This window comes from Pan troglodytes, chromosome 15, assembly GCF_028858775.2.
Source record: "Pan troglodytes isolate AG18354 chromosome 15, NHGRI_mPanTro3-v2.0_pri, whole genome shotgun sequence".
Classification (NCBI taxonomy): Eukaryota; Metazoa; Chordata; class Mammalia; order Primates; family Hominidae; genus Pan; species Pan troglodytes.
The window spans coordinates 68,919,982-68,935,854 of NC_072413.2; the positions used below are offsets into that span (position 1 = coordinate 68,919,982).

The 15,873-nt window shown below is 38.4% G+C and overlaps 1 protein-coding gene across 10 annotated transcripts in view; it reads left to right on the plus strand.

Annotated features, from left to right (window-relative positions):
• PCNX1 (pecanex 1) overlaps nucleotides 1-15,873 on the plus strand; it is a 202,490-nt gene that overhangs the window by 29,181 nt on the left and 157,436 nt on the right. For all 10 annotated transcript variants that reach the window (XM_016926278.4, XM_016926280.4, XM_016926282.4 and 7 more), the window contains exon 2: nucleotides 10,120-10,328. In XM_016926278.4, coding sequence (XP_016781767.1) covers nucleotides 10,120-10,328 — 209 coding nt within the window. The remainder of the gene's footprint in view (nucleotides 1-10,119; nucleotides 10,329-15,873) is intronic.

Sequence of the window (15,873 nt, forward strand, 5' to 3'; positions counted from 1 at the left end):
TTTTAATGATCACCATTCTAACTGGTGTGAGATGGTATCTCATTGTGGTTTTGATTTGCATTTCTCTGATGGCCAGTGATGAAGAGCATTTTTTTTATGTGTCTGTTGGCTGCATAAATGTCTTCTTCTGAGAAATGTCTGTGTATATCCTTTGCCCACTTTTGTATGGGGTTGTTTGATTGTTTTCTTGTAAATTTGTTTAAGTTCTTTGTAGATTCTGGATATTAGCCCTTTGTCAGATGGATAGATTGTAAAAATTTTCTCCCATTCTGTAGGTTGCCTGTTCACTCTGATGGTAGTTTCTTTTGCTGTGCAGAAACTCTTTAGTTTAATTAGATCCCATTTGTCAATTTTGGCTTTTGTTGCCATTGCTTTTGGTGTGTTAGTCATGAAGTCCTTACCCATGCCTATGTCCTGAATGGTATTGCCTAGGTTTTCTTCTAGGGTTTTTATGGTTTTAGGTCTAACATTTAAATCTTTAATCCATCTTGAATTAATTTTTGCATAAGGTATAAGAAAGGGATCCAGTTTCAGCTTTCTACATATGGCTAGCCAGTTTTCCCAACACCATTTATTAAATAGGGAATCCTTTCCCCATTTCTTGTTTCTGTCAGATTTGTCAAAGATCAGATAGCTGTAGATGTGCGGTATTATTTCTGAGGGCTCTGTTCTGTTCCATTGGTCTATATCTCTGTTTTGGTACCAGGACCATGCTGTTTTGGTTACTGTAGCCTTGTAGTAGAGTTTGAAGTCAGGTAGTGTGATGCCTCCAGCTTTGTTCTTTTGGCTTAGGATTGTCTTGGCAGTGCGGGCTCTTTTTTGGTTCCATATGAACTTTAAAGTAGTTTTTTTCCAATCTGTGAAGAAAGTCATTGGTAGCTTGATGGGGATGGCATTGAATCTATAAATTACCTTGGGCAGTGTGGCCATTTTCACAATATTGATTCTTCCTATCCATGAGCATGGAACGTTCTTCCATTTGTTTGTGTCCTTTTTTATTTCGTTGAGCAGTGGTTTGTAGTTCCCCTTGAAGAGGTCCTTCACATCCCTTGTAAGTTGGATTCCAAGGTATTTTATTCTCTTTGAAGCAATTGTGCATGGGAGTTCATTCATGATTTGGCTCTCTGTCTATTATTGGTATATAGGAATGCTTGTGATTTTTGCACATTGATTTTGTATCCTGAGACTTTGCTGAAGTTGCTTATCAGCTTAAGGAGATTTTGGGCTCAGACGATAGGGTTTTCTAAATATACAATCATGTCATCTGCAAACAGGGACAATTTGACTTCCTCTTTTCCTAATTGAATACCCTTTATTTCCTTCTCCTGCCTGATTGCCCTGGCCAGAACTTCCCAACACTATGTTGAATAGGAGTGGTGAGAGAGGGCATCCCTGTCTTGTGCCAGTTTTCGAAGGGAATGCTTCCAGTTTTTGCCCATTCAGTATGATTATTGGCTGTGGGTTTGTCATAGATAGCTCTTATTATTTTGAGATATGTCCCATCAATACCTAATTTATTGAGAGTTTTTAGCATGAAGCGTTGTTGAATTTTGTCAAAGGCCTTTTCTGCATCTATTGAGATAATCATATGGTTTTTGTCTTTGGTTCTGTTTATATGCTGGATTACATTTATTGATTTGTGTATATTGAACCAGCCTTGCTTCCCAGGGATGAAGCCCACTTGATCATGGTGGATAAGCTTTTTGATGTGCTGCTGGATTCGGTTTGCCAGTATTTTATTGAGGATTTTGCATCAGTGTTCATCAAGGATATTGGTCTGAAATTCTCTTTTTTGGTTGTGTCTCAGTCCGACTTTGGTATCAGGATGATGCTGGCCTCATAAAATGAGTTAGGGAGGATTCCCTCTTTTTCTATTGATTGAAATAGTTTCAGAAGGAATGGTACCAGTTCCTCCTTGTTCCTCTGGTAGAATTTGGCTGTGAATCCCTTTGGTCTTGGACTTTTTTTGGTTGGTAGGCTATTAATTATTGCCTCAATTTCAAAGCCTGCTATTGGTGTATTCAGGGATTCAGCTTCTTCCTGGTTTAGTCTTGGGAGGGTGTATGTGTCCAGGAATTTATCCATTTCTTCTAGATTCTCTAGCTTATTTGCGTAGACGTGTTTATGGTATTCTCTGATGGTAGTTTGTATTTCTGTGGGATCGGTGGTGACATCCCCTTTATCATTTTTTATTGCATCTATTTGATTCTTCTCTCTTTTCTTCTTTATTAGTCTTGCTAGTGGTCTGTCAATTTTGTTGATCTTTTCAAAAATCCAGCTCCTGGATTCATTGATTTTTTTTTTGAAGGGTTTTTTGTGTCTCTGTCTCATTCAGTTCTGCTCTGATCTTAGTTATTTCTTGCCTTCTGCTAGCTTTTGAATGTGTTTGCTCTTGCTTCTCTAGTTCTTTTAATTGTGATGTTAGAGTGTCAATTTTAGATCTTTCCTGCTTTCTCCTGTGGGCATTTAGTGCTATAAATTTCCCTCTACACACTGCTTTAAATGTGTCACAGAGATTCTGGTATGTTGTGTCTTTGTTCTCATTGGTTTCAAAGAACATCTTTATTTCTGCTTTCATTTTGTTATGTACCCAGTAGTCATTCAGGAGCAGGTTGTACAGTTTCCATGTAGTTGAGTGGTTTTGAGTGAGTTTCTTAATCCTGAGTTCTAGTTTGATTGCACTGTGGTCTGAGAGACAGTTTGTTATAACTTCTGTTCTTTTACATTTGCTGAGGAGTGCTTTACTTCCAACTGTGTGGTCAGTTTTGGAATAAGTGCAGTGTGTTGCTGAGAAGAATGTATATTCTGTTGATTTGGGGTGGAGAGTTCTGTAGATGTCTATTAGGTCCACTTGGTGCAGAGCTGAGTTCAATTCCTGGATATTCTTGATCACTTTCTGTCTCGTTGATCTGTCTAATGTTGACAGTGGGGTGTTAAAGTCTCCCATTATTGTGTGGGAGTCTAAGTCTCTTTGTAGGTCTCTAAGAGCTTGCTTTATGAATCTGGGTGCTCCTGCTCCTGTATGGGGTGCATATGTGTTTAGGGTAGTTAGCTTTTCTTGTTGAATTGATACCTTTACCGTTATGTAATGGCCTTCTTTGTCTCTTTTGATCTTTGTTGGCTTAAAGTCTGTCTTATCAGAGACTAGGATTGCAACCTTGTTTTTTTTGTTTTCCATTTGCTTGGTAGATCTTCCTTCATCCCTTTATTTTGAGCCTATGTGTGTCCCTGCACATGAGATGGGTCTCCTGAATGCAGCGCACATTGATGGGTCTTGACTCTTTATCCAATTTGCCAGTCTGTGTCTTTTAATTGAAGCATTTAGCCCAATTACATTTAAGGTTAATATTGTTATGTGTGATTTTGATCCTGTCATTATGATGCTAGCTGGTTATTTTGCCCGTTAGTTGATGCAGTTTCTTCCTAGCATCGATGGTCTTTACAATTTGGCATGTTTTTGCAGTGGTTGCTACTGGTTGTTCCTTTCCATGTTTAGTGCTTCCTTCAGGAGCTCTTGTAAGGCAGGCCTGGTGACAAAATCTCTCAGCATTTGCTTGTCTGTAAAGGATTTTATTTCTCCTTCACATATGAAGCTTAGTTTGGCTGGATATGAAATTCTGGGTTGAAAATTCTTTTCTTTAAGAATGTTGAATATCGGCCCCCACTCTCTTCTTGATTGTAGAGTTTCTGCCAAGAGATCAGCTGTTAGTCTGATGAGCTTCCCTTTGTGGGTAACCTGACCTTTCTTTCTGGCTGCCCTTAATATTTTTTTCTTCATTTCAACTTTGGTGAATCTGACAATTATGTGTCTTGGAGTTGCTCTTCTTGAGGAGTATCTTTGTGGCATTCTCTGTATTTCCTGAATTTGAATGTTGGCCTGCTTTGCTAGGTTGGGGAAGTTCTCCTGGATAATATCCTGAGGAGTGTCTTCCAACTTGGTGCCATTCTCCCTGTCACTTTCAGGTACACCAGTCAGACATAGATTTGGTCTTTTCACATAGTCCCATATTTCTTGGAGGCTTTGTTCTTTTGTTTTTACTCTTTTTTCTCTAAACTTCTCTTCTCACTTCATTTCATTCATTTGATCAATCACTGATACCCTTTCTTCCACTTGATCCAATTGGCTACTGAAGGTTGTGCATGCGTCACGTAGTTCTCATGCCATGGTTTTCAGCTCCATCAGGTCATTTAAGGTCTTCTCTACATTGTTTATTCTAGTTAGCCATTTGTCTAATCTTTTTTCAAGGTTTTTAGCTTCTTTCTGATGGGTTCGAACATCCTCCTTTAGCTCGGAGAAGTTTGTTATTACTGATCTTTTGAAGCCTACTTCTGTCAACTTGTCAAACTCATTCTCTGTCCCTTTGTTCCATTGCTGGCGAGGAGCTGCATTCCTTTGGAGGAGAAGAGGCACTCTGATTTTTAGAATTTTCATCTTTTCTGCTCTGGTTTCTCCCCATCTTTGTGGTTTTATCTACCTTTGGTCTTTGATGATGGTGACCTACAGTTGGGGTTTTGGTGTGGATGTCCTTTCTATTTGTTAGTTTTCCTTCTAACAGTCAGGACTCTCAGCTGCAGGTCTATTGGAGTTTGCTGGAGGTCCACTCCAGACCCTGTTTGCCTGGATATCACCAGTGGAGGCTGCAGAACAGCAAATACTGCAGAATGGCAATTGTTGCTGCTTGATCCTTCCTCTGGAAGCTTCGTCTCAGAGGGGCACCCGGCTGTATGAGGTGTCAGTCGACCCGTACTGGGAGGTGTCTCCCAGTTAGGCTACTTGGGGGTCAGGGAGGCAGTTTGTCCATTCTCAGATCTCAAACTCCATGCTGGGAGAACCACTACTCTCTTCAAAGCTGTCAGACAGGGACGTTTAAGTCTGCAGAAGTTTCTGCTGCCTTTTGTTCAGCTATGCCCTGCCCCCAGAGGTGGAGTCTACAGAGGCAGGCAGGCCTCCTTGAGCTGCGGTGAGCTTCACCCAGTTCGAGCTTCCTGGCAGCTTTGTTTACCTACTCAAACCTCAGCAATGGCGGACGCCCCTCCCCCAGCCTCGCTGCTGCCTTGCAGTTCGATCTGAGACTGCTGTGCTAGGAGTGAGCGAGGCTCTGTGGGCGTGGGACCCTCCGAACAAGGCGTGGGATATAATCTCCTGGTGTGTTGTTTGCTAAGACCATTGGAAAAGCACAGTATTAGGGTGGGAGTGTCCCGATTTTCCAGGTACCATCTGTCACAGCTTCCCTTGGCTAGGAAAGGGAATTCTCCAACCCCTTGCACTTCCCGGGTGAGGTGATGCCCAGTCCTGCTTTGGCTCACACTCTGTGGGCTGTACCCACCGTCCGACAGGCCCCAGTGAGGTGAACCCGGTACCTCATTTGGAAATGCAGAAGTCACCTGTCTTCTGCATCGCTCACGCTGGGAGCTGTAGACTGGAGCTGTTCCTATTCGGCCATCTTACAACTAAGAATTTTAAACTGAATCTTTACAGATCTAACATATTTTAACAATAATTAAAAAGGTTTTTTTTAAATAACTTAAGACCTTATCAAATTGCATTTGTAAATTTAGTATTCATTTTTAAGGATTTAAATTATCTGAGAAATGTTTGCAAGTTGAGAGGCTATAGAAAAAACAAACTCTATTCTCCTACTATGCTATCACAGCACAGAACACTTCTGACAGCAGATGTGTGGGGGTGTCCCCACACACCAAGCAGTCAACCAATTTCTGCAGCAGGTGCTTCAGCAGACACCAGCTGGGTGTCCTCCAATTCAGTTCAATTCTGACACTGTCTACCTGGAGATACTATTAATACAAAGGATACAAATGAAAAGTTGCATGAGGCAAGGCATGTGGGAAGGGCCCTGGAGCTTCCATGCTGTCTCTGGGCATGCCACCCTCCAGAATCCTCCATGTGTTAGGTATCATGAAGCTCCTGAATCCAAGCCTTTTGGGTTTTTATAGAAACTTCATTATGTAGTCATGATTGATTACATCATTTGGTGATTAATATGGTTTGATTTTGTGTCCTCACCCAAATCTCACCTTGAATTGTGATAATCCCCACATATCAACTGCAGGACCACGTGGAGATAACTGAATCATGGGGGTGGTTCCCCCATGCTGTTCTTGAGATAGTGAGTTCTCACCAGATCTGATGGTTTTATAAGGGGCTTCCCCCTTCGCTGGGTACTCACTTCTTTCTCCTGCTGCCCTGTGAAGAGGTGCCTTTTGCCATGATTGTAAGTTTCCTGAGGCCTCCCCAGCCATGCAGAACTGTGAGTCAATTAAACCTCTTTTCCTTATAAATTACCCAGTCTTGGGTATTTCTTCATAGCAGCATGAGAATGGACTAATACAGTAAATTGGTACCAGGTAGTGGGGCACTGCTGAAAAGATACCCAAAAATATGGAAGTGACTTTGGAACTGGGTAACAGGCAGAGGTTGGAACAGTTTGGAGGGCTCAGAAGAAGACAGGAAGATGTGGGAAAGTTTGGAACTTCCTAGAGACTTGTTGAATGGCTTTGACCAAAATGCTGATAGTAATATGGACAATGAAGTCTAGGCTGAGATGGTCTTAGATGGACATGAGGAACTTATTAGGGACTGGAATAAAGGTGACTCTTGCTATGCTTTATTAGCAAAGAGACTGGCGGCATTTTGCTCCTGCCCTAGAGATCTGTGGAAGTTTGAACTTGAGAGAAATGATGTAGGATATCTGGTGGAAGAAATTTCTAAGCAGCAAAGTGTTCAAGAGGTGACAGAGCATAAAAGTTTGGAAAATTTACAGCCTGATGATGCAATAGAAAGCACAACCCCATTTTCTGGGGAGGAATTCAAGAAAGCTGCATAAATTTGCATAAGTAACGAGGAGCCAAATGTTAATCACCAAGACAATGGTGAAATTGTCTCCAGTGCATGTCAGAGGTCTTCACGGCAGCCCCTCCCATCACGAGCCCAGAGGCCTACAGGAAAAAATGGTTTCTTGGGCGAGGCCCAGGGCCTTGCTGCTTTGCACAGTCTCTGGACTTGGTACCCTGCATCCCACCTGTGGTTAAAAGGGGCCAATGTGCAGCTCAGGCTGTTGCTTCAGAGGGTGCAAGCATCAAGCATTGGTGCCTTACATGTGGTGTTGGTCCTGTGGATGCACAGAAGCCAAGAATTGAGGTTTGGGAACCCTTGCCTGGATTTCAGAGGATGTATGGAAGTGCCTGGATGTCTGGGCAGAAGTCTGCTGCAGTGGTGGAGCCCTTATGGAAAACATCTGCTAGGGCACTGTGGAAGGGAAATGTGGGGTTGGACCCATCCCATGCAGAGTCCCCACTGGGCATGGCCTAACAGAGCTGTAAGAAGAGGGCTGCTGTTGTCCAGTCCACAAAATGGTAGATCCAACAGCTTGCACCATGTGCCTAGAAAAACCACAGACACTCAGTGCAAGCCCATGTGCCAGCCAGGAGGGGAGCTGTACCCTGCAAAGCCACAGGGATGGAGCTGTCCAAGGCCATGGGAGCCCACGTCTTGCATCAGTGACCTGGATGTGAGACATGGAGTCAAAGGAGATCATTTCAGAGCTTTAAAATTTGACTGCCCTGCTGGATTTTGGACTTGCATGGGGCCTGTAGTCCCTTTGTTTTGGCCAATTTCTCCCATTTGGAATGAGTGTATTTACCCATTGCCTGTATCCCCATTGTACCTAGGAAGTAACTAATTTGCTTTTGATTTTACAGGCTTATAGGTGGAAGTGACTTGCCTTGTCTCTGATAAAACTTTGGACTTGGACTTTTGAGTTAATGCTGGAATGAGTTAAGACTTTGGGGGACAGTAGGCAGCACGTGATTGTGTTTTGAAATGTGAGGATGCGAGATTTGGGAGGGGCCAGGGTGAAATGATGTGGCTTGGCTCTGTGTCCCTACCCAAATCTCACCTTGAATTGTGATAATCCCCATGTGTCTAGAGTAGGACCAGATGGAGATAATTGAATGATGGGGGCATTTCTGCCCTTCAGTTCTTGTGATAATCAGTGAGTTCTCATGAGAACTGATGGTTTTATAAGGGGCTTCCCCGTTCGCTTGGTATTCATTTCTCTCTCCTGCTGCCCTGTGAAGCGGTGCCTTCTGCCATGATTGTAAGTTTCCTGAGGCCTCCTCAGCCATGTGGAACTGTGAGTCAATTAAACCTCTTTTCTTTATAAATTACCCAGTCTTGGGTATTTCTTCATAGCAGCATGAGAGTGGACTAATACAGTGTTCAGCTCATCCTACAGCCCCTCTTCCCTCCCTGGAGGTTGAGAGTTGGGACTTCAGTCCAACCCTCTAATCAGGAGGTTGGTTCCCCTGGAAACCAGCCCCGGCTCCTGAGGCTATCCAGTAGCCCCCAGGCACCAGTCAAGCTAATAGTGAACAAAAAGACACTTACCAGTTTGGAGATTCCAAGGATTTTAAGAGTTTATGCCAGAAAATGGGGATGAAGACCAAATACATATTTCACAATATCATACAGGTACTCAACTCTTCCAAATCTGATATTTATGCATTTTGTAAACTTCTAAATATATTTCCCAACTTAAAATTATAAGCCCAAACCAGTTATTCAGTAACATTTTAAGTTGGAATCAGAAGTTTAATTTTTTAGATACATTAATATGCAGGACTTCTTAATCCAAGTATTTAAAAATAACAAATATTTAATATATACCTATTATGCCGACACTCAACACAAAATTATTAATTTGTGGACTTTATGTTTTTCCATCCTAATTTCAACCCACACTCTTTCCCTCTCAAAAACTTTTTTTTTTTTTTTAAAGAAATTTGATCATACCTGTATTCTAAACCTGCCTGGCCCATAAAGACCTTTTTATTTTTGTCTCAAGTGATTTGAGGTTAACTTTTTTTTTTCGAAATGGAGTATCACTGTGTCACCCAGGCTGGAGTGCGGTGGCATGATCTTGGCTCACTAGAACCTCCACCTCCCAGGTTCAAGTGATTCTCCTGCCTCGGCCTCCCAAGTAGCTGGGATTACAAGTGCCCACCACTACGCCTGGCTAGAGGTTACTCTTTTAAAGCCAATTTGGGGTCATGTTCTCAGATAACTGAGATTGAATCTTTTGAAAACATGTGGGGTCTAGAGCTATAGATGTCTGGGTGATTTTTCTCATGAAATTGGGATAAGTTGAGCCTAGTTGTATTACCTCTGCCAGTAGTGACTCTAGGCCTTGCCTTCCCAGTGAGCTGTTCTCCAAGCCTGCCACCTGTGGACTCAAGTTCCCCATCACTGAATCCTCCTGTGTGATGGGCCTTCAGCCCCACACCCAGGATGTTTGGCTGACTTATTTTATTTAATCTGTTACTTGATTCTGTCCTGTGTTCTTTTATTCTTTTTGTTTGGCAGGCCACAATCTTTAAGTATTTTAAATGTTTAACTATTTTAAAATAAAACCCACCTGGATTTTGCATGTCTTCCATATCTTACCTGGTTTTACAGTCACAGTTCTAAGGTCGTTCTCATGACAGTTTTAACTTCCAATTTTCTGGAATACGAAGAATGTATCCTAAAAAACGGTTGCACAGAGCCCATAAACAGGCATTATATTTGGATCACAACCTTGATTTCTTCACATATACTGTAATGTGATACCTTTGTTCTCCAATTGTATGATAAGGCTTTTGGCGTGGACTGTATACCTGTGCTGTCCAGTGGGAATGTAATGCAGGCAAGCCATATATGTAATTTAACATTTTCTAGTAGCCACATTAAATAAAAAGAAACACATGAAATTAATTTTAATAATGTTTTATTTGACCAGTATAATCTAAGTATTATTTCAACATGGAATCAACATAAAAATTGAGATATTTTACATTTTTTATATTGAATCTTTGAAATGCAGTGTTTATTCTCACTTTACATCTCAGTTCAAACTAGCCATATTTCAGTTACTCAGTAGCCACATGTAGCTAGTGTCTTTTGCATCGGGCATTGAAGCTGCTAAGTTTTGCAGCTTAGCGCTAGTAACATAGTTGTTGCTTTGTGTGTAAATGTGTTTATTATTTTAGATACAGATTTATCTAATTGAATACAATATAAAATATTTTAAAATGTATTTCCTTATTTTCTTTCTTTTAAAGGCCCTTCCTTCTACCATGATTATAGTAGCAGTTTATTGTCCTGTGATAGCTGCTGTTTTCATTGTTCTGAAGATGGTCAACTATCGACTACACAGAGCACTTGATGCTGGAGAAGTTGTAGATAGGACTGCAAATGAGTTCACGGATCAGCGAACCAAAGCTGAACAAGGCAACTGTTCAACCAGGAGAAAAGACAGCAATGGACCGAGGTAAGGAAACCTATGTCATTGATTGATTGTAATGATTTAGATTGTGTTATCTGTATAATGATGTGATTATTATATTGTACTTGTTTTCTTTATATGGTTTTAAGGCAGTGTTAGATCTTACCACTGTAGATACAATGATGGGTACGTATTTTAATATTAGAACAGAGCTAAGCTAAGTGGCGTGTTTGGGGGATTAAATCAATATTCTTGGCCTCATTACTAGACAGGTTAGAACAGTACTGTTGCAGGAAGACAGGGACCCCGAACAGAGGGACCGGCTGAAGCCACAGCAGAAGAACATAAACTGTGAAGATTTCATGGACATTTGTTAGTTCCCCAAATTAATACTTTTATAATTTCTTACGCCTGTCTTTACTGCAGTCTCTGAACATAAATTGTAAAGATTTCATGGACATTTATCACTTCCTCAATCAGTACTCTTATAGTTTCCTATGCCTGTCCTTTAATCTCTAAATCCCGTCTTCTTCTTAAGCTGAGGATGTATCTCGTCTCAGGATCCTGTGATGATTGCATTATCTGTATAAATTGTTTGTAGAGCATGTGTGTTTGAGCAATATGAAATCTGGGCACCTAGAAAAGGAAGAGGATACCAGCGATTTTCAGGGAACAAGGGAGATAACCATAAAGTCTGACTGCCTGCGGGCTGGGCGGAACAGAGTCACATTTCTCTTCTTGCAAAAGCAAATAAAAGAAATATCGCTGAATTCTTTTTCTTAGCAAGGAGCAGCCCTGGGAAAAGAATGCATTCCCAGGGGGAGGCCTCTAAAATGGCCACTCTGGGAGTGTCTGTCTTATGCAGTTGTGGATAGGGGATGAAATATGCCCTGGTCTCCATCAGCGCCCCCAGGCTTGTTAGGATTGGGAAATTCCAGCCTGGCGAAATTGTAGGCAGACTGGTTCTCTGCTCTTGAACCCTGTTTCCTGTTAAGATGTTTATCAATGACAATGTGTGCATAGCGGGACAGTGAACCTCATCAGTAATTCTAATTTCGCCCTGGCATTGTGATCTTGCCCTGCCCATTTGCCTTGTGATATTTTATTGCCCTTGAAGCATGTGATCTCTGTGACCCATACCCTATTCATTCACCCCTCCCCTTTTGAAATCCATAAAAAAAACTTGCTGGTTTTGTGGCTCAGGGGGCATCACGGAACCTGCCGACATGTGATGTCTCCCCTGGACAGCCAGCTTTAAATTTCTCTCTTTTGTACTCTTTCCCTTTATTTCTCAGACCGGCCAACACTTAGGGAAAATAGAAAAGAACCTACGTTGAAATATTGGGGGCTGGTTCCCCTGATAAATACACTACTGTATGATAGTTACTTACACTAGAGGCCAAAACCAGCAGCCTAAAGAAATTATTGAGCATGGCTTATAAATCTCAGCATTTATTTGTATTTACTCATATAAATAAAATGTATGTGTGTGTGTGTATATATACACATATGTATATATAGATATGTGTATATATAGATGTGTATATATACACATATATAGATGTGTATATATACACATGTATATATAGATGTGTATATATACACATGTATATATAGATGTGTATATATACACATGTATATATAGATGTGTATATATACACCCATATACACATAAGTGTATGTACATATATATGTGTATATGTACATATATGTACATATATGTACATATATGTGTGTATATGTACGTATATGTACATATATGTGTGTATATGTGCGTATATGTACATATATGTACGTATATGTACATATATGTGTGTATATGTACATATATGTACATATATGTGTGTATATGTACATATATGTACATATATGTACATATACACATATATACGTATAGTGTATATATACTTATAAATGCTTATAAATCTCAGCATTTTTTATTTACTTGTATAAATAAAATGTATGTGTATATATACACATGTATATATAGATGTGTGTATATATACACATGTATATATAGATGTGTGTATACACGTGTATATATACACATGTATATATAGATATGTGTAAATATATGTGTATATATACACATACACATACGTGTATATACGTATATATGTGTGTATATATGTACATATATGTACATATATGTACATATACACATACGTATATGTGTATATATACTTATAAATGCTTATAAATCTCAGCATTTTTATTTACTCGTATAAATAAAATGTGTGTGTATATATACACATGTATATATAGATATATGTATGTATAGACGTGTATACACATGTATGTATAGACGTGTATATATACACATGTGTATATAGACGTGTATATATACATGTGTATATATAGACGTGTATATATACATGTGTATATATACACGTACATACATGTATATACGTATATGTGTATATATGTACATATACACATATGTATATGTGTATATATACTTATAAATGCTTATAAATCTCAGCATTTATTTACTCATAAATAAAATGTGTGTGTATATACACATGTATATATAGATATGTGTGTATATACACATATGTATATATAGATATATGTACGTGTATGTGTACACGTGTATACACACATATGTACATATACACACGTGTATATGTACACACGTGTATATATACACACGTGTATATATTTAAATTATATTTATTTCCACGCACGTGTAGATACACACGTGTATACACACGTGCATATAGACATATACACACACGTGTATATACATATATGTGTGTATATGTACATATGTATGTACATATATACACGTATATATGTGTATATATGTACATATATACACATACGCATGTGTGTATATATACACACACACATCTTAAGCAAATTGTGATATTTTACTTGACATTTCTAAGTAGGATACTTTACTTAACCTATTGTAAATTTGTTTCAATTGTATATTCTTACCTTAGAAACTTAGCTGTTTCTTTCCTAGATCTTTGCAAGACTGACTTCTTAGGATTCAACTGTGATTCAATGTCAGCTCCTCCTGGAGGCTTTCCTTTCCCATCCCAGCTGAAGTGATCCCCCTGTTGCTCAGTCACATTCTGTAGCATGACCTTGGCCTTGCCCACTTTCCACTTTACCTATTTGACAGAAGTGTCTACTTTATTCATAGTCAAAAGTTTGTGACCTTACAGAAATTAATAGGTACCCCTAATATAACTCTTGGAAAAGTTTTTTTGTGAACACTTGACATACCTCAAAACAATTCTAGCAGGTAGATGCTATTATTATCCCTGATTTACAGATGTGGAAACCAAGTTGAGAAAGATCAAATAATCTAAGCAGTTGTTTCCACTGAGCATAATATGAAATATTTCAGACATCAAGACATAAATAATGTAAGAAAAAGTGGGCACTCCTCTCTTAAGACAGGTGATATTTCTATATATTTTCCAGGGCATTGAAAGCCTTTGTTTATTCCTTTTCAATTACATTTTTTTCCTTATTCTTAACATGAGTACCCTGTTTGTTAATTAAACACGTATTTTAGCCTCATAATTTTTGTTTATTGCCTTAATCACTATCTGAAATTATCTTAACATTTATTTGAATTGATGAACTTCTTGAAGGTAATGACCTTATTTTTCTTATAAACTATTATATTCCCAGTTCCAAAATCAGTGTCTGGCAATGATAGGTACTCAGCAAATATTTGAAGTAGTGAAAACAATTATTCTGTGATATTATTTTTAATGATGCACAGTATCTCATTATGCCAATGTATTTTATCCTATTTTAAATTATATCAATCATTTTGAAATTTAAATATTAGATAACTGTGATGTTTAAATTTTCGATGATTAAATGTTTTACCATAGTTTTTCAGAGGTGGAATTACTAGAAATGCTATGCACATTTTTAAGTTTTCCAATATGTATTGCCAAATTCCCAAGATTTTACCATTTAATGACTATGACCAGAAATTCAGCTGCCCCTTTTTTTGCACTTTTGACAACTCTTGAGTATTTAGTATTTTGAAAAACTGTGATATCTCGTTTAATATTGTTTAATATGTAAATAATTAAATTGTTTAATATTCCCGTTTTTGAATTACTAGTGAAATGGAGGTATTTTTCTTATTGCCATTTATATTTGTTATTCTGTGAATTGTATATTTTTCTATTGGTGGATTTTTTTTTGCTATTGATTTTGGGACTTTTTAAAAATAAAATATATTTGCTCTTCTGTGTCAAATACTCTTCCTCAGTTTATAGCATTTTATTTGTCAGTGTCTTTATATCCTGTAATTTATTTTTCTGTGGTCCAATTTTGTATGTTTGTTATTTCTGCTTTTGATAACATTTTCTAAGATTTTCCTTCCCTCAAATTATATAAATATACAATAAATTAAGATCTTTGTATCTACTTTCAGTATTTTTATCATTTTACTCTTTACTCTTAAATTGTTGTCAGTTTGAAAACATTTTAACTTAATTTGTTTAGGTTTGTTTATCACAACACCATTCATTAAGTAACAGATTTTTTCCCTGTAAATTTAGATGCTTTCTTTTTCATGTAGTATACTGTATATACCTATGTTAGTTTCTGAACTTAGTTTTCTGCTTCATCTTTCTGCCTTTTTTCATTTATACCATACTGTTTTTATCATAGCGGCTTTATAATATGTTTAATACTTAGCATTGTGAGTGACTCCAGTATTTTTCTTTTTTGATATTATTATTTTTTGGGGGGGCGGGGGTTGGTTGGTTGTTTGTTTTGAGATGGAGTCTTGCTCTGTTGCCCAGACGAGTGCAGTGGTGCGATCTCGGCTCACTGCAACCTCCACCTCCCAGGTTCAAACGGTTCTCCTGCCTCAGCCTCCCAAGTAGCTGGGATTACAGGCATGCACCACCACGCCCAGCTAATTTTTGTATTTTTAGTAGAGACGGGGTTTCATCATGTTGGCCAGGCTGGTGCTGGACTCCTGACCTCAGGTAATCTGCCTGCCTCGGTCTCCTGAAGTGCTAGGATTACAGGTATGAGCCACCACACCTGACCTTTTTTGATATTATTTTGATTATTCTCATGCATATACTTACTTTTGTGAGATATCTTCATGTGTGCTTATCCTCCAAAAAATTTTGTTAGAATTTTGATGACAATTCTATTAAATTGTAGAAACTCAACTTTTAAAATAGGGATATAGATGAGAGATTTCCATTTATTTTCTTATGTTTTTATTTATCATCTCTTTATTCACTTATCTTTTATGTCTTATAACCTTTCACATTTTTTAAATGGTTTCTGTACATTTCCTACGCCTATTCTATTTCTGTTAAGAAATGCATATTTGTACATTGTGGATAAGTGAACAGAATGTAGACTTCACACTCAGTCAGCCAAGGCTTCTTAATTGTATGACATTGGAGAAGCTACTTAAGCTTTTGAGTTGGCTTTCTTGTCAGAATGATGAGGAAAATAATGGAACTCTCTCATAGGATTATTACAATGAATAAATGAAATAATATATAGAGAGTTCTTAGAATAATTCCTGACACATGGTAACACTTGATAATTGTTCTAATTATTTCTGGATATTATATATATT